At 35.8% G+C, this 18941-nt stretch overlaps 1 protein-coding gene across 3 annotated transcripts in view; it reads left to right on the top strand.

The window, feature by feature from the left end:
* TBC1D5 (TBC1 domain family member 5) overlaps positions 1 to 18941 on the top strand; it is a 558005-nt gene that overhangs the window by 323560 nt on the left and 215504 nt on the right. For 2 of the 3 annotated variants that reach the window (XM_081234126.1, XM_081234125.1), the window contains 5 exons: positions 1648 to 1750; positions 8632 to 8724; positions 10273 to 10319; positions 10414 to 10483; positions 16337 to 16509. In XM_081234126.1, coding sequence (XP_081090252.1) covers positions 1648 to 1750; positions 8632 to 8724; positions 10273 to 10319; positions 10414 to 10483; positions 16337 to 16509 — 486 coding nt within the window. Of the gene's footprint in view, positions 1 to 1647; positions 1751 to 8631; positions 8725 to 10268; positions 10320 to 10413; positions 10484 to 16336; positions 16510 to 18941 lie in introns of all 3 variants that reach the window. The other variant, XM_081234127.1, reaches the window with a different exon arrangement.

The raw sequence follows: 18941 nt of genomic DNA, 5'->3' as shown, positions 1-18941 counted from the left end.
CAGTACTCAGAGACTAGCAATCACCTCTCTTCCTGAACGTCTGCTGCCAGGCGCTGTTCTTGGCGCTTTCACATTATTTCATCTTGATCACAAGTTTAGTAGTATTATCGCTTCTTATAGATGAGGCCTTTAAGCAGCCATTTACTCAAGGTCACACAGCCAACAGTTATGCAACAGGAATCTGAACTTCGGCTTTTCTTCTCAGGTTTGTGATTTTTCCATTTCACCTCAGTATAATGTCCTCTTATCTCCTTCCTGCAATCTCTCCTCCTGCAGGCTTATTCCCACTTAGAGTTACTCAAATACTCTCTTCTTTGGTACTTCCCTATTCAGAAATGTGGAGTCCCTCTGTTGCTTTTCCTCAGTTGTAAATACTGCATTCAGAGCTCTATTCCACACCTCCCACCTTTTCTTCTGTCCTGTGGTCCTGCTGCCAAGTGGCAGTACTTCATGGAAGTATTGATACTTTCCTTTTGCATTGCTAATACCATACAGTGCTCTACATTTGGAATACTCTTTGCCTTCTGTGTCTTCATAGCTTTCCTTCTGATTTGGTTACTTTTCCCACAGATATTCCATGTTCCTCCTCTCCTAAAAATTCTTGTTCAAACCTTTTGTGATTGAACCTATTTGCTGCTTATTTCTAGAGGACATTCCTTCTTCCCTTATAGGCTCGTCTCTCGGTATTCATAGGAGATTAGTTCCAGGACTCCCGCAGATACCAAAATCCATGGATGCTCAACTCTCTTGTATAAAATGGAGTAATATTCCCATATAATCTATGCATATCCTCTCATATACTTTAAATCATCTCTAGATTTCTTGTAATACCTACTACAATGTAAATGCCATGTAAATAGTGGCTGGCATGCTGGCAAATGCAAGTTTTGCTTTTTGGAACTTTCTGGAATTTTTTTTCCCCAAACATCTTTGATCCACGGTTGGTTGAGTCTGCAGATTCGAAACCCAGGGATCCACAGGGTCGACTGTATATTCACTGTGTATTGCACTGCTCTGTATTTGCTCTGTGGGTTGTTGCAGTCGTAAATTCTTGCATTATAAACAACTATTTAAGCTCCTTTCAGGTGGATACTCTTGCCCTTTTGTATTTCACGTTACCTCAAAGCACCTGGTAGAATTTTTGATCCAGAGATCATTTAAGCAATACTGACTAACTCGGTCCATTTGAAGTCTGTGTTTTAATCAGATAAAACTAATGGTGTGGTCATGTATAATAATTTAAATCATGATACTTGCATCAAAAAAGTAGGATAATGATTTTTTTTCACAAAGTTGGTACTTACAAAATCACAGTATACCAAATGGGGTAAAACAAAGCAATCCCCACACCAAATGCATAGGCTATAATTTGTTTTGCTTAAAAACTGTTGTATTCATCATGCATATGATGACATTTACATATGAAGACATTTGAAATATTTAGATGTTGAAGGGTATCCAGTAGTTTCCCTTTTTCTCACCCTTTTTTCTTTAACACATGAGTCCCACCTATGGCATAAGTTGCCTGGCAAATACAGACTTGTACTGAAACCAAAAGCTGCCCATGGCACCTCTCAGAGATGAGAATTTGAGGGTAATTCTTGGAATTGTGCTAGCCGATTTCAATCCTGTGTTTTCTTTTTTCAGGTTTCCTGAAATGCAGTTTTTCCAACAAGAAAATGTGAGAAAAATTCTTACAGATGTTCTTTTCTGTTATGCTAGAGAAAACGAGCAGTTGCTTTATAAACAGGTAATGAAAATATCGTACAGGTGGCATCCATTGACTCAGAATTTTCTATACAGCTTGACAAATGATAGAGCAATAATGTAGCCTTTATTGTATCCAGAGTTGCATCATAATAGTAAAGCAATCAAAGAGCTGCTTGTCAGCTGCATGGTGAGAAAGGTAAGCTCATTGACGCACATATGCTTCTTCCTTATTATAAGACATTCCACCAAATTGTCTTCTATGAGGCATTCAATCTTTGCTTTCAACTTTTGAGAGTTTGTTTATAAACAGCATCTTTGAAGGCAATCTAGTAATAAAACTTTTCAGAGTTGTATATATAAATATTGTTTCTAAGTACAGCATTTATAAATATGTGGTATGTCATGTAGAGAATAATCAAATGTCCTTTTGCTCTTCAAAATCTACCAGTAATATAACTGCAGAAAGTTCCTTTAAACTTTCTGAAATTTATATGATATTCTTGTGATCTTGATGTTTAATTCATCTCGTTATTAAAGAAGATTATTGGATTATGTTTATTCTTTTCAAAGTGTAAATTTTTTACTTAATATATAAAGAAGTATCTAGGTTTGCACTTAACCTTATGGGGTTCCAATAAAAATATGCCAAGTTAGATATTTTTATGTATTTCTCAAAACGCATATTAAATGAGAATTCAAACTATATTAATAAATTCTCCAACAATCCAAAGTTATGACATCCAACTGATGACAACCCAAATTCAGTGTAATATAACAGAAAACATCTGCATGGTGAGAGCATTGTATTTAATTTGAGATAAACTTGATTTGTTTAAAGATAATAAATCAAGTCATTTTACAGTTGTCCTAAATAATGTATTTGTTATTGTATACATAGAATATCCAAGGGAACTAATTTTATCTTAGTTTCGATACTAATAATATGTCTTTATATTAATTACATGGTGATATTTAGCTTTTAGAATGGGAAATGGAAAAGTATATCCTACTCATAATGGCAACCAAAACTATAAAATGTCTAAAAATAAATGTAATAATATAGAATCAAAAGCTATATGAAGAAAACTATAAATGTTATTGGAGCAAGAGTTGAATAAATAGAAAAGTGATAACGTGTTTTTAGGTGGGAAGACATTAAGTAAAAATATTACTTCTTCCCAAATTAATATGTAAATGTGTTATCATTCCAGTGGTAGTCTAAGTGAGAGATATGGTTTTTAAAAACCGGGCACAGTGATTTTAAATTTTATGCCAAGAAGCTTTATAGTCATTTTAATGGTGATAATACAGCTTAGTGGTTAAGATCCCTGGCTCTAGACTCAGATCCCTTGATTTGAATCTCGGTTCCAACACTTTAAGTAGCTACCTTGTCTTGGACAATATACACATGTAACTTTTCTAATCCTTAGTTTCGTTGAGGAGGGCAATAATAGTATTGACTTTGTAGAGTTAAAAACATGTAGTGCTCATTATGAGTTCATGTTGGTAGCTGTGATGGTGATCATTGCTACAGTCAGTATTAAATATGTTGGAGCTGCCACAGAATTCAGGGGAAGGGGAGAATGGCACAGGGAGATCTGAAAACTGTTATGAATGTTCTGTGATCAAACCAATGTGACAGTAATGTGGGAACTGAGAAATAGATCAGTGGAACAAGCTAAGAACAGGTTCAGTTGTAAATTAGATCTTCATATAAGATAGGACGTTTTCTTTCAATGGGAAAAGGATATTGACTTGCTGTATTTGGCTTTCCATCTAAAAAAGATTAAATTATACCATTATTGGGAGAAGAAATTCCAGACGGAGTAAAAATATAATTATAAAAACTAAAATTACATTAAAATTCTGGAAAAAACATTTAGGAGAACTTTTCTTTTTTATAATCTCAGGGTAGGAAAGGTCTTCCCAAGCAAGACAGGCTATTCAGGTGAGATATAAAGTGCAAAGACCAAAAACAAACCAAAAAGGAGACTGGGAGAAAATAAATCTCAATCAGTATATCAGGATTTTTTGGAAGCAAATAACAGAAAATTCCATTCAGAATGACTTACAGTCTAAGGATGTTATTAACACACTTTGCAAGAAGTCTGGGGGCAGAATGGCTCTGCAGCATTTGTTAGTTCAGTACCTCAGGCTCTTCACCAGTGATCCAGGTTTATTTCTGTTTTTCTCTTCTCCTCTTCTCATTGTGTCGGCTTTTGTCATCAAGCCTGTCTCCTCAGCGTGCCCTTTTCTCTTTCAAATATTTGGAAATATCTCACAGTAAAAGATTTGATGATAACGAATCAAGTCGGAATAAAATTATCCCAAGTTATACATTTGTTTCCCCTTTTTCTTTTGAGAAAGAAAAATCTAGATTCAGGAAATCTTATAATAATGGAAACAAGTTCCATGGACAAGGAACCAAAACATCGTAACTGCACCATCCACCGTTTGTGAGGCACGCAGCCCACTGCGTTTGTGAGGAAGACTATAAACAGATCAGACTCTTGATCATTTAGACAAAGTCTATCAATTACTGAATAGGAAAGTATTATTAATTTACTCCTGTGTATCACTTTCTAAGATTTAAATTACTACCTGTTAATGTTAAAAATTCTATACATTCTTTACATAGGAATAATCCCTTGCTGTAAAAGGACTGAATATTTTAGCCAGATCAAATTTAAGAAAAAACCTTAAGTTTCATCACAAGCTGTTAAAGCTATTATTTTGTACTAGGTGACACCCCGTTTAACATCGACCATATTGTTAATAGTTATGGGATTTTATTGAATTAATGAGACTGTTATCATGTAGTAGAATGTCTTGCTGAGTTAATTGAAACTGCAGAGATTATATAAATGGTATTAATGAACTTTGACTGCCTGATGCCTCAGCTTTAATAAAGACTGCTTGGTGGGCTAAATGAACACAGGCAGATAAAAGAACAGGTTCAATTTTGTGAGCCTACAGACTGTTGATGAGGAAAACTTTGTTACCTTTCTTTTCAACTGGCCTGAGTTTGGAGTGCAGTGACTACTAAGGATCCAGCAGGGAAAAAGGCTGTAAGCAAGCAGAAACGCGGATGGTGTGGATGGAAGCAAAATACACATTTTGGGAACCAAGAAGTATACAGACAATACATTCTTTTTCATTATGCTTTGTCAGATTTACAGCATATTGAATTTATGATCATTCTTTCCAGATAGTTCTCTTTTCCTTTAAAGATGTCTGTTTGCTTGCCACTTGTGATTATTAATCAGGTTTTTACTAGTCTAAAATTGAGAGTAAAACCAGTAATCTCTTACAAGTGTATTCGAGAAAAATATCCCTAGTTTGGTTGGAAGTCAACACTGAATGTGTAAAAGATTGTCTTAATGGTAATCAGGGGACTCTTAATTTCCATTATACAAAAAGCACTTATTTATTGATGGAAACTATTAAAATATAATTCAGGATGATTCTTTTCCATTTCTCATCTTATCATAGTTCAGCTTTTACCCTTGTGTTGATAAATGAAATATCTACCCCTCACTATATTGAGTGGAGGCTATTTCATTCATTCAGTCACTATGCAGTGAGCACCTTGTATGTGCTGAGCCTTAGTAGGAGCTGGGTTTGTCTATGTATGTATGTACATACGTATACATATCTGTATCACTTGTCCCAGTTTATAACCTACAGTACTTCTGTGCTCATTTTATTATTGTGTGTCTTGCTGTTTAGACTGCAGGCTCCATAATGGTCAGGAGTTTGCCCACTCCATTCACTTTTCTGTTACCAACACATCATATGTAGTTAATAGATAATTTTTGGAATAAATGAAGGTGAATGATGCATGAGCAAATGGAGAATCTGGAGAAAGGAGTGTCACAGAAACTAGAGGGAAGAGAACGTTCAGGGAAAATGAGAAGATACATTTAGGCAAGAACCGTTTAGTATTAAACCAGCCTTACTTAATTAGTTAGAAAACATACTGCAGGGGAGAGTTCTATTCAGAAGATCTCTGCCGCCACCACCACCAACACCAACAACCAAAGCCTAGTAAGAAACCTAATAAAAACTATGCAGTTCCACATATTTTTGGATTGGAAGATCTGGTGTTCTTAAAGAAGTCTATTTTCTTCAAGTTAATTTTAATGCAATGGCAATAAAAATTGCAGTATTTTGTTTAGCATTTTATGTAACTAAATTACATTTTCATTTGGATGAAAAGATGTTAGAATAGGCAAGATAATTTTGAGAAAAAGAATAGAAAATATGGGGAAATGGAGTATTTTACAGCTCAAGACATTACAGTAGTAAAGTTCCTGTTAAGAGTATATAAACCAATGGAATACCAGTAAAAACTCAGAAAAAATGAGAGCTAAATATTCAACTTATGATAAAGATGACATTTCAGAACTCTTGGGAGAAGACGGATTATTCAATAAATGGTGATTATTCAATAAATTAGTTTAACACTTTGGGAAGGAAAAATATATATTATTCTTCAGGGCAAAATTAAATACCAGATGGGTAAAGAATTAGCTGTACAAAAAGAACCTGTATATTTAATCTAATCTCAATATGAGGAAGGTCTTTTTGGCATAAAAACAAAATAAGAAATCATGAAAGATGATTTATTGATTTAACTGTTTTAAAGTATACAGCTTTACTATGACATAATCAAAATTAAAAGGCAAGTTATAAACATGGGAAAGTATTTGTAACAAAAATAACTAAGGGTTAATTTCCTGAATTGCTGAAGAACTATTACAGATCATCAGGAGAAGGGAGACTCTTCATTAGGAGAAAATGGGCAATTCATTAAATAAAAATGACCACTGAAATGTTTGTGTTCAACCTCACTAGCATTTAAATAAGTTAAAACAACTATTTGACTGTAAAATTTGACAGGATTTTTAAAAAACATTACAAATAAAGATGAGGGTATGTGAAATGGTGATTTTTATGCCCTGAAGTGAGGGAATTATTTCTAAAGGGCAGGTTAATTGTATATATCAAATGTCTTATTAGCTCATTTACCCAGAAATTTTACTTCTAGGGACTTTATCCTAAGGAAATTATCAGAAATAAGCAAAAAACATTACCGCAAAGCTATCTATCACAGTTTTAATTTTTCTTTCTTTTCTCTTTTGGCCTTCCTTCCCTTCCTTCCTGCCTTCCCTCCTTCCTTTTTTTTTTTTTCGTTTTTGTTTTTGTTTTAGATATTCTGTAGTTCTGTGCAATAAATAACTATTACTTTCATGATTAAAATTATGTCACTTAGGGCCTCCCTGGTGGCGCAGTGGTTGAGAGTCCGCCTGCCGATGCAGGGGATACGGGTTCGTGCCCCGGTCTGGGAGGATCCCATATGCCGCGGAGCGGCTGGGCCCGTGAGCCATGGCCGCTGGGCCTGCGCGTCCGGAGCCTGTGCTCCGCAACGGGAGAGGCCACAACAGTGAGAGGCCCGCATACCGCAAAAAGAAAAAAAAAAAAAAAAAAAATTATGTCACTTGGTCTTTGGGATAATTTGAGATTATTCTAGAAGAATAAACCCCTCATAATGATTTTAAAGCACATTAGCAACACTTAAATCCATTCTTTATGGGTGAGTACCAAGTTCTTCTAAGGAATAGTCTTTTCAAGATTTGTTTAGTAGGAGACAGTCACCTAAAAAGATTGAAGTGATGTGTGGTAATTTGTCCCAAATCACAAGTAAATTGTCAATGGATCATAAATTATTTTGTAAAAATGTAATTAAGTCCTTCTCATTCAAGGCTAGTGATAGCTTATAAATGAACTCTGACAGAGTTTCCTTTTGTACTACTTTATGTTAATAACTAGCATCATATGAACAGCACAGAGCTGCCAGACCGTGCAGACGTCCCTGTGGCTGTCCTTCCATCACAGGGGATTTTCTCTAATCCCATCAGCAAAAACTCTCTCTTCTCTCAGCTTAGTATTTTATTGTTATTTCCTGTAGAGGCGGGGTTTTGTCTTCTTTTTTTGTAAAAGATCATCGTAGGCAAAAGGAAAATAGCGACACACTTTAACAGGCAGAAAAGAGTACAATCCATTTTTAACTTGCGAAAATATGTTTTTGATGCCTAAGTAGGGAAAAAAATCTCAACTAACAAGGCGGGTCACTGATGCGGAATATCTTATTTCCTCACAAGAATGGATAAATAATGGGTTTTTATAATACCCTTTGAAAGGCAACTTAGTAACTAATATACCTTTTTGTTTCTATGCCTATGTATGTAATCCACAGGTGAACACAATATAAGGAAAAAGAAAGTTGTATTGGTGAAATCACTAAATGAATTGAAAAGCAACCTTATAGTTGAAGTAGACAGGAAAAAAAATTATGGCCATCTTGGCTTAAACATGTTGAAAATCGTACTTTAAAAACTCATACCTGCTAAAGGTTTTTTCTTTTATTATCCAACATTTCCAGCTAGCTGACTTCAGCTCTTCCTAAATCTACAGACATCCTAATTTTGAGCCATTATATAATGAAAACATTGGATGTAATTTCCTTAGGTCTACAGTTCTTAGTTGCCCTTCTTACTGCAGATCTTTACACTGTAGCATATGATTATAATTTGCATAAATGAAATTCATATTTATGAGTGCACATCCTGAAGCAACTGACAGGTGCAAGGTTGTCTACCATGCCGATTTATTGTTTGTTGTGTCATTTAAAAGAGAGCTGTTCTCCATGTTTTAAAGAAGAATACCTGCTGTGGTAGAATTGGAGTCAAGTTCTAAAACTAAATAAAATCTCACTTTGTAGGTTTTTATGTTTATGCTCTTCTGTATAATACGAAAATGCCTGGGGCGGGGATCAGCTGCAGAGGCTTTTAGCTGAGCCCGTCTGTCCACCAGTGGAGTCCGGACATGCCCCCGTCCCTTTCTCTGGCTCTATTTCAGGGCATGCACGAGCTGTTGGCTCCAATGGTCTTCACCCTCCACTGTGACCACCAAGCCTTTCTTCATGCCAGTGAGTCTGCACACCCAAGGCAAGTTTGTCTATGAGCTCCATCTATTTTGTCAGCCCTGCTGTAATCCTTTTTTAACCTCAACACCTTTTATATTGAAGGTATTTTGTAAATTGTAAACATTTGATTGTGTTTCCTGTGGCTGATTATTAATTCCGTTTAATAACTGTAATCCCATTTCAGCTATGGGGCAAACTTGGAATTCTAAATATCTTTGCAAGTCTTAGAGCTGTACCAAAGGAAGACATGTAACTGAGGGATCGAGAAGAGGACATTTTTGTTGTAATAGCAAAGTGCTGATGATTGTTAATATTCATACGTTCTATCCTCCAGTGACCCATTCTTTCACAGTAAGCTGTAAGGGAACCTTATGTGTGAGATATTTTGTCCTCACCAGACTCAGTTCAGTTCATAAATAGAACAGTCCCCCAAAGAACCCCAGTATAAAGAAACAAAATGACTTCTCATGTTTTTGAGATACAATTACTGAAGTTATTTGCTGGAGATAATAAATTAATGTATCTTGTATTTAACTTAGGCCGATTGTTAGAATTTATTTTCTAACTTCAGATACCCTAACTAGAAGGGACAGAGAGGCAGCCGGGAAGCATCTTGGGAATGGAGAGCTGAGGGATTATAAAACTTCCTCAGGAATATTCCACAGCCTCTCTCTGTGCCGAAAACAACGGATTAACATATAATATTTCATGTGTTTATCTGTATGATCTTTATTCATCAAATGTAGCCATCCATTTTGCTGAACATATATTAGGGCATTTGTCAAACCAACTTTTGTTTACTATATTGTAGATTAGTATTTTCTAGTTCCTTTGAGTTTTTCTAATTATACTAAATTTATTGGATCTGACTATAGTAACCATATCTTAGTTGCTGTTGCCTCTGTTATTCTGAAGTATGATAAGGTTGCGGTTAATATTGGGATCCTGTTTTCATGCCAGTTTTATCTTTTTAAAAACACATATGCAGAATATACTCCATAGGAAAGTATACATGATTGCAAATTGCTTTTTAAAAAAATAGCTTTTAAATGAGTTCTACATGCTCCTTTAACTGTTTCAATCCTTTATAAAGTAAAAGCAGCACTAAAATAGATTTGGAAGAGGTGCTGTCACTGATTAATTGATGTTAAAACATAATAGAAATAGAAACCATTGAAAGAAAATAAATTACTGTTTTAATATGGGATATTTGACCAGTAACTATATATTTTTTTGTTTCATTTTGGACAAGTGATAGATTGTGGAATAATCAGTTGATTCTAGATCAGGCACATTCAAGGAATGTACTGTCACATTCAGTTTTGTTATTTGGAATAATTAGATAGTTGCCTCGTTGTGGTACAGACAGGCAGCTAATTTGGTTTTGATCTTTATAGAAAGAAAGGATTTCGTTTGTTAATGGAGTTGCTCTTTTTATTAAAAAAAGGCTAACTTTTTTTTCATTTACACATTATATGAAAGTTGGCTTATGAGTATAGAATAAGGCAACCTCTGCATCTCCTTCAATTAAAAAATTACACATTCTGATTGATTGTATCGCTTTTTTAAGTGAGGAAATGAAAACTCTCTTGAACCCTGAGTATCTGGAACATGATGCCTAGTAAGTACAAAAACTTTCTGTTTTTATTTTTTTACGCCATTTTTACTTTAATGAAGATTTAACATTGGGGTTATATTATTTTTCTAATTTTTAGTGCAATGTTCTCACAACTTATGGAAACTGCTGAACCTTGGTTTTCTACTTTTGAGCATGATGGTCAAAAGGTAAATCTTACAGTACCGATCTTTTCAATATATTTGAGGGAACAAATGATTTTAGTAACAACATATAATCAGAGAATAAAAGCCATTATTATCACTATAAAAAAATGAAAATATGAAGATACCTGTGGAGTAAGTTTGAACTGGCGGTCTAAATCATATCTCTAATTATTGACAGATTTACAAAGGTAATACAAAAATTTTCATATAAATAAATAGAAACTTTCTTTGATATGTGTGTATATTATGCCTGCAATATAATTTCATAAAAACTATTATAAACTTTGAATGAAAAGAGTATTTATCTACTTGATCTGTGCTGTCCTGGTGAGTTGATAGGCACGGAAGTATGTAGATAAACTCTGTGTCAAATAAGTTGTTTTGCTTTTACTAATGCATCACTAAATTGAATTTATATGTTTAGCATCAATACCATTTATCCTTACTCTCTCTTACCCTTATTCTTTTTTTTTCTAATAATTTTTATTGGAATATAGTTGATTTACAATGTTGTGTTAGTTTCAGGTGTACAGCAAAGTGAATCAGTTATACATATACATATATCCACTCATTTTTAGATTCTTTTCCCATATAGGCCGTTACAGACTATTGAGTAGAGTTCCCTGTGCTATACAGTAGGTCCTTATTAGTTATCTATTTCATATATAGTAGTGTGTTTATGTCAATCCCAATCTCCCAATTTATCCCTACCCCCCCACCTCCTGTAACCATAAGTTTGTTTTCTACATCTGTAATTCTGTTTCTGTTTTGTAGATAAATTCATTTGTACCCTTTTTTAAGATTCTGCATTTAAATGATATCATATGATATTTGTCTTTCTCTCTCTGACTTACTTCACTCATATGACAATCTGTAGGTCCAGTTTCATTCTTTTTTATGGCTGAGTAATATTCCATTGTGTATATGTACTACATCTTTATCCACTCCTCTGATTATGGACATTTAGGTTGCTTCCATGTCCTGGCTTTTGTAAATAGTGTTGCTATGAACATTAGGGTGCATGTGTCTTTTTGAATTAGAGTTTTCTCTGGATATATCCGCAGGAATGAGATTGCTGGATCCCATGGTAATTCTATTTTTAGTTTTTTAAGGAAACTTCATACCGTTCTCCATAGTGGCGGTACCAATTTACATTCCCACCAACAGGGTAGGAGGGTTCCCTCTTACCCTTATTCTTTAGCTATAATTTTTATTGTGAAATAATCAACATACCGTAACATTCACCTTTTTAAAGTGTACAATTTAGTGGTTTTTAGTATATTCACAAGGCTGTGCAAATATCCCCACTATCTAATTTCAAAGCATTTTCAACACCCTAAAAGGAAATCCTTTTAGTCCCATTAGCAGTCACTCCCCATTTCCCCCTCCCTAGAGCCTTGGGCATCACTAATCTACTTTCTGTTCCTTTGGACTTGCCTATTCTGGACATTTCAGATAAATGGAATCATACAATATATGACCTTTTGTGACTGACTTTTTTCACTTAGCATAATGTTTTCACTGTTCATTCATGTTGTGGCATGTGTCAGTACTTCATCCCTTTTCAGGGCTAAATAATGTTTCATTGCATAGATATATGCCACATTTTGTTTTTCCATACCTCACTTGGTGACATTTGTGTTCTTTTCACTTTTTGACTATTAAGAATAATGTTGCTAAGAACACTTGTATACAAACTTTTGTGTGAACATATGTTTTCGATTCTCTCGGCATATCTCTAGGAGTGGTATTGCCGAATTAACTGTCATTTTAAACAAGCATATATGCTAACTTAGAGATCATTATGGTCTTCTCGTTGTTATTACACAATATTGGAAAAATTGCAAATTATTCTGGCAAGGGCTGTTGTTAAGAGTTTTTGGTATACTATTTTCTATATGACTAATTTATTTTATGTTAGTATAATTGAATGAGTTCTAGTTAGAAACAACGTATTACTCAGTCCCTTCACTCCGTCTCTTTGCAAATGAGATGGATAACTAATGCTTTTCATGCCTTTGGTTGAGGTCAGGGCGAACTACTGCCTGTAGGCCAATTTGGCCTGCCATCTGTTTTTGTAAGGCTTGTGAGTTAAAAATGGCTTTTACATTATTAAATGGTTGAAAAAAATATAAAAAGAGGAATAGTATTTGGTGACATGAAGATTATATAGAATTCAAATTTCCATGTCCATAAAAAAGGTTTGGCGGGGATACAGCCATGCCTACTTGTTTACTTACTGTCTTCGGCTGCTTTCTCGTTACAAAGGCAGAGCTGGGTGGCTGCAGCACAGACTCTATGACCTGGAAGGTCTCAAATGTTTACCATCTGGCTCTTTCCAGAGAAAGTTTGTCTACTCCGAGCTTAGGTGATAAAGTCTTACTCCAGCTGTATATCACCATGCTCCATTCCGTAAGGGTTATTACAGAGGAAGCTTGCTGTAAGCATGTGTGATGAACAGTAGCTCTGTATTCTCAGCAGGTGATCTGATGGGGTCATAGACTTATGTGAACATCAGATTTTGAGCAGAGTTTTTGAAGACATTTAATTAACAGGCCTCATGATCATTTTACACAGTGGTCATTTTGTATTTTATAACTGATTCACAGCATCTGCGAAGCTGAATGATAAAAATGAGAGGGCTGCCAGTTTTTACTTTTACTTATTCATATTGCTTTCACTGAATCATGTCATGAGAATGGCTAAGACAACACAAAGACCTTTATTTTATCAAAGAACACATAAATGTGACCTCTGAGGATTTATATTAATTATTAGTGTGTATCAGTGCATAATATATTCCTTAAAAGCGTATCTAGTGAATCCCTTTTTCATCCTCTCCTTTTTGTTCTTTTTCATGATTTGATCATCTTTTTTTTGTGGTACGTGGGCCTCTCACTGTTGTGGCCTCTCCTGTTGCAGAGCACAGGCTCTGGACGCGCAGACTCAGTGGCCATGGCTCACGGGCCTAGCCGCTCCACGGCACGTGGGATCTTCCGGGACCGGGGCACAAACCCGTGTCCCCTGCATTGGCGGGCGGACTCTCAACCACTGCGCCACCAGGGAAGCCCCAATCATCTTTTTAAAAAGAAGTTCGAGAAATTAATGTATCACTCCATTGTGCAGGTCTTCTAGTTCCTCAGAAAATTCAGTCATATCACTGTGCATGCTGGCTAGTTTAGCGACATACTTTTTATAATAAGACTTTCTTGATGAAGGAAGCAGTGTGTTGGTTTACATAATGGTGTGAAATCATTATCTTGCTGCATTGCTCCATCTGTGGCCTGGCAATGATCTGTAGAACACACTTTGCATACCACTAATAAGTGGTTAGAAAAGTTTTCTAGTTTTATCGGTAGTTGTGGCTGTCTCATTTGATCCTGTATGTTAAATGCAAGTAGCATTCTTTATAATAAGAAATCCTGAAGATAAGGAATGTTTTACATTAACTCTGTCTTCACTGTTTTTGATTTTTTACTGTTAGATAAGCTATGCTGTTTAGCATTAAGTGATCAGAAACATTACTTTCAAGTTTTTTAAGTTTAAGAGATTTTACTATAAAGTATTCTGAGCTCAGGGGAAATCTTTTTAAGTTAAAGCATCCTATTATTTGAAGAGAGTACTAAATGTTACAAAATCAGAAAAAGGTGTTTTGTATGTACTATTTTTATAATACATGAGCACAATATAGAGGTTTCCCTTTCTCCTGTCTATACAAATTAACAACAATGAATTGAGCCCTAAAGATTAATATGGTCTTATGTCCTTTGGACCTAAATACTCTAGGGCAGACACTGTAGGAAGTCCAAAGGGCTGCTTTTCTTTTTTAAGCCTTGAAATGATCCTGGACAGACAGATGGAGCCCCTTTTCCCTGGACTGACACAGGACTCTCCCCTCCTCTCTTCTGTGCTTTCTACCGGCCTGATTAATCACAGCTCTCATGCAGAATTCTGAGCTTTTTTTCTCTGTAGTTCTTCCCTTCAAATGATGAGGGCAAGAGCTTTACCTTCTTTATCTTTATGCCCCTGAATCTGGTCCAGTGACAAAAAGATGTTATTCCTTTCAGAGACCACACAGTTTAGGAGGAAGAGAAGTAGAAACACATACTGTGGGAGCAGAGAAGAGGATAATGAACTAGACCTGGCACTTGAGCCAAATTTTAAAATACACATGGGGACTCCTCAGTGGAAACACTGGGGAGGGGATATTTCAGGTAGAAGAATGGCATCTCCAGTATCTCTGGAAGCACAGTGAGAACAGAAGCTGACTAGATGATGGAAAGCCTTGCTGACCTGGCTAAAGAATTGGAATTGTTTCGTTTTGTTTTTCCCAGAGTGAAAATAATGGGGAACTATTAAAAATGTCGAAGGAGGGACTTCCCTGGCGGTCCAGTGGTTAATACTCCACACTCCCCCTGCAGGGGGCACGGGTTCAGTCCCTGGTTGGTTGGGGAACTAAGTGTGCTGTGCGGCGTGGCCAAAAAAAAAAAAAAAAAAGTCTAAGGAGGACAATCTGGCATAATCTAATACCTGCTTTAGATAGATCACCAGGCATTTTGGAAGATGGATTTAAAGCAGACTAAATTGGAGGGCAGCAAGATGAGGAGCAAAGGAATGGTTAGGGCCCCAAGTCAGGGTGCTGGTGCTGAAGAAGAGACATATACAAGAGTCCCCTGAGTGGTTCTGAGGAGCTACAATTGGCAAACCAGGTGTTCGTATTGGAGGATAGGTTGAGGCATGGGAAAGGGTGAACATGTTTTCGAGCGGAAGGTGATGAGCTCAGTTGCAGGCCTGCTGAATTCGAGACGCTTCGGCAGTCTAACATTCTTTGCCGACATTTGAGCGTATGGGAAGCACTCCAGGGTTCTAGGTTACGAATACAGATTAGGAAGTCTTTGAAGAATGGGTTTTGGTTGATGAAGCACTGTGAATGACTGAGCTCACTTAGGGAACTGCATGTAAGTAGAGATTAAACTGAGACCAGAACTGTATGAAAAAGCAGCATGTGTGAAACAGAAACAAGAATTTGAACTAGAGTAGACTGAGGATGAGTGATAGGCAGATACTCATGAGAGAAGATGCTATAAATCCCAGTATTGGAGAGAGGTAGAAACTGGGAACTGAACATCAGCAGAAAGGTCAGCCATAATATATTAGGGTATATCAACAGACTTGAGGGGGTAGTTGACGTTTACATGAAAACATTACAAGGAGTTACAGATCTTTCTTAATACTGGGTGGCAGGAACGGAAGTTGTACTGCCCACATAGATTTTTTTTTTTTTTTAAGTCAGCTACATTTTTGGTCTGAAGAATTTAAAAATCTTTCTACCCAGCTATTTAAATTGATCAAAGGACAGTTAGAGGATGTCTTCTTTTCTAGTACTGGTTTGCTTTATTTCTTGACTTTTTTTATAGTTTTGAGAGCTTAAAGTAAGACAGTTTTCAATTACTTTTTTTCATGTTTAACTTTTATGCCACAAGAAATATATTTTCCTCAGAGTGTGCCATTTAGGTACTATGGCTGCTGCTGAGACAAACTGGCCATGGACAGATAGACTAGTGGCCACCATTACCTCTAGCCAAAATTATCTTATACGACTTAATGTCACCAGATAAACTGGTCGAGGGAATACAAGTAGAAAAATTTTAGAAGATACTTCAAGGCCTTTATGGGCACAGTCATCTATGTGACAATCAGTTTATGATCCCACATTTTAAGCTTTTTTCCTGAGTTGGTTAAAGTAGTTGTTGGTTCTTCTCTAAACTTCCATTGATAAATGCGTTCAAGATTGATGTCCATGTATTTGTTAACTTCACATTGAAATAATACATGTTCCATTTTTCCTGTGTTTAGGGGAAAGAAACCCTGATGACTCCTATCCCCTTTGCTAGACCACAGGATTTGGGGCCAACAGTTGCTATTGTTACTAAAGTCAACCAGATCCAGGATCATCTACTGAAGAAGCATGATATTGAGCTTTACATGCACCTGAACAGACTAGAAATTGCACCACAGATATATGGGCTGTAAGTATTCAAGTTTAAATTTCAGCAATACCTAATTATGACTTATGGTGGTTTCTATATGTTTCAGATTCATAGAAGTAAGAGTTAGAGCTATGTCGGCTACATTTCATTTCATATCTCCTTTTGTGTTCTGTGTGCCAGACTCTGTGCTCATTGCTTTCATATGTCCCATTTCATCTAACTTTACCCCTTTGTTACAGAGGAAGAAACTAAAGTTTACAATAAACTTACACATATTGAACAGTGAAGTCATAATTCAAATCCAGGCAGAATTGGCTCTATAATCTGCAGAGCCAGTGTAAAATAAAAATGAATGGCCCTTTAAAAAAAAATTAGTGGGAATTTCAAGATGGCAACAGCAGATCATTAAACCAAGCATTCTGAGAAGTGCAGGGTCACACTGATTGTACACATCGAAGCCAGCCCGGAACCCAAACTATCCTGTAAGATATTCATGTTCTTTCCATTTTATAGTGTGCTTATCTGCTCTACCCTCAGAAGTGCATTTCTAAAAGTAAGATAAATGTCCCTCACAGTGAAAATAATATATTAATCATCTTCAGCCAGATGACTTCTGTAACATGCTATAGCAGAATATGGAGCCAGTTACCCTTAGTTGTGTGTGTGTGTGTGTGTTGTGTGTGTGTGTATGCATTCGGTGGCTTATAACATGAGTAGGCAAATTAGAAAGATAGCAACTTTAATAAATATGAATTAGTTGTGTAGTGCTACAGACAACAAAAGAATCCTTTAAATAGAAACAATGTGACATTTATGTCTGGTGCTGGGCAGCTCCCTGGTAGATATTTCCTGCAAATCCCATCTGTCAACTAGATAGAACGTGGAAAATTGAGAAGGTGTTAATGAGATATACATAGTAGATGCTCAATGAATATGAATTCATATTTCTGCTCTCCTGTTTTCATGATGCCTGTTTTCATTTCTGTGACTTAAGCTTGATTTCATCATTGAGAGCAGCTCCATCATTCCCAATGGAAGTGAGAAAGTTCTGGGGAACGTGGGTCCTCGGCAGCACTGTACATTATTAATGAACTGGCATTTCTTACACTTCAAAGTCTAGCTAATATATTTGTGATTATAGAGTAAAAATTTATTTTAAAATACCTAGCGGCAAGGTCAGGAGGCAGATTCTATATTCCTCTCTACTCTGCACTCAAAGAATTGGTTTACTCAAATACAGAAATCCATTTTATAGCCTCAAGAATTTTTGCGAATCTAGAAATTGGTCTTAAATATTGGAGAAAGAAACTAATGTCGGACACGTTGATCATTTCTTTGAAGTGCCCTATGGTTTGTTACCTCTTTGGCCAAGCTGGCGCTTCACATTACGGTGATCGTGGCATGGACTTAGGTACAATGATTTATAACTAGTGTGTTCTGGTTTCCTTATCAGACATTAGTTCCCGTCAGGTTTCTCTTCATAATAATGATTCATAGAGCTTCTTTGATATCCAGCCAGCACCTTCCCAATAAAATTCTATGATCCATGACATAATTACTCTTAATCCTTTCAACTTTATTTTCAGCTGTACTAACAAAATTAGGGCTTGCAGTAACCATAGTTGACTCAGTCATCCTTTTATTTTTGTATAGAATCTCATCTGCATTATCTAAAAATATGTAATTGTTTTAATCTTTGAAGAAATCATTCATTCTCTTAATTGGGCTGTACTACATTTTATAGTGTAAGAGTTTTACTTTCTCATATCACTTATTAAAGTTGATTTTATTATTTCTATTTGTGGGACAATGTGGTTGAATCTTCCTATGTGTTTACACTACCCTAAGCTGTACTGCTCACCTGTATATTTCCTATTGATGACTGTTAGAACCTTTGGGCCCAAAGGATAATATCAGTATAATATAAAATAGCAGTTAGAAGCACAGGCTTTGAAATGAAACAGAGCTGTTTAACCACTTAGAGCCTTGGTTTCTTCATCTGTGTAATGGAGATGAAAAATAGTGGTACCTGCTTCATGGAGTGCCTATGAAAATTAAATCATAATATATAAAAATCAGTGTTCAGTTTGGAGGAAACATTCAATATATGTTTAGCACTGCTTTTGTTGTCATTATCTGTCATTATAATTACTGAATTAGGATATCATGGCTCTGTCAATATGATGTACCATGTGATTCATGCACCCTTCCAGCTCTGGCTTTGGCTTTCTATGTTTGCTTCACTGAAGCATACAAGCTTCTACTTAAGTGGAAACATAATAGTTATCCTTTGCACCAGTGGTTCTCAAGAGATAGTATAGAAGTGGAGAGTAAACTTTTAGAAACAGATCATGGCAATTTGGCACAATAATTTTATGTCCTTGAAGGTAATAAATTTTGTGGGTCTTTATCCCATGGAAATGAATTGAAATTGTTTCTTTTATGTCATGCAAGTAATATTAATCTAAATA

Source organism: Mesoplodon bidens (assembly GCF_964165515.1).
Source record: "Mesoplodon bidens genome assembly, chromosome: 5".
In the NCBI taxonomy this organism is placed as follows: domain Eukaryota; kingdom Metazoa; phylum Chordata; class Mammalia; order Artiodactyla; family Ziphiidae; genus Mesoplodon; species Mesoplodon bidens.
This window is presented reverse-complemented; position numbering and strand designations above follow the sequence as displayed.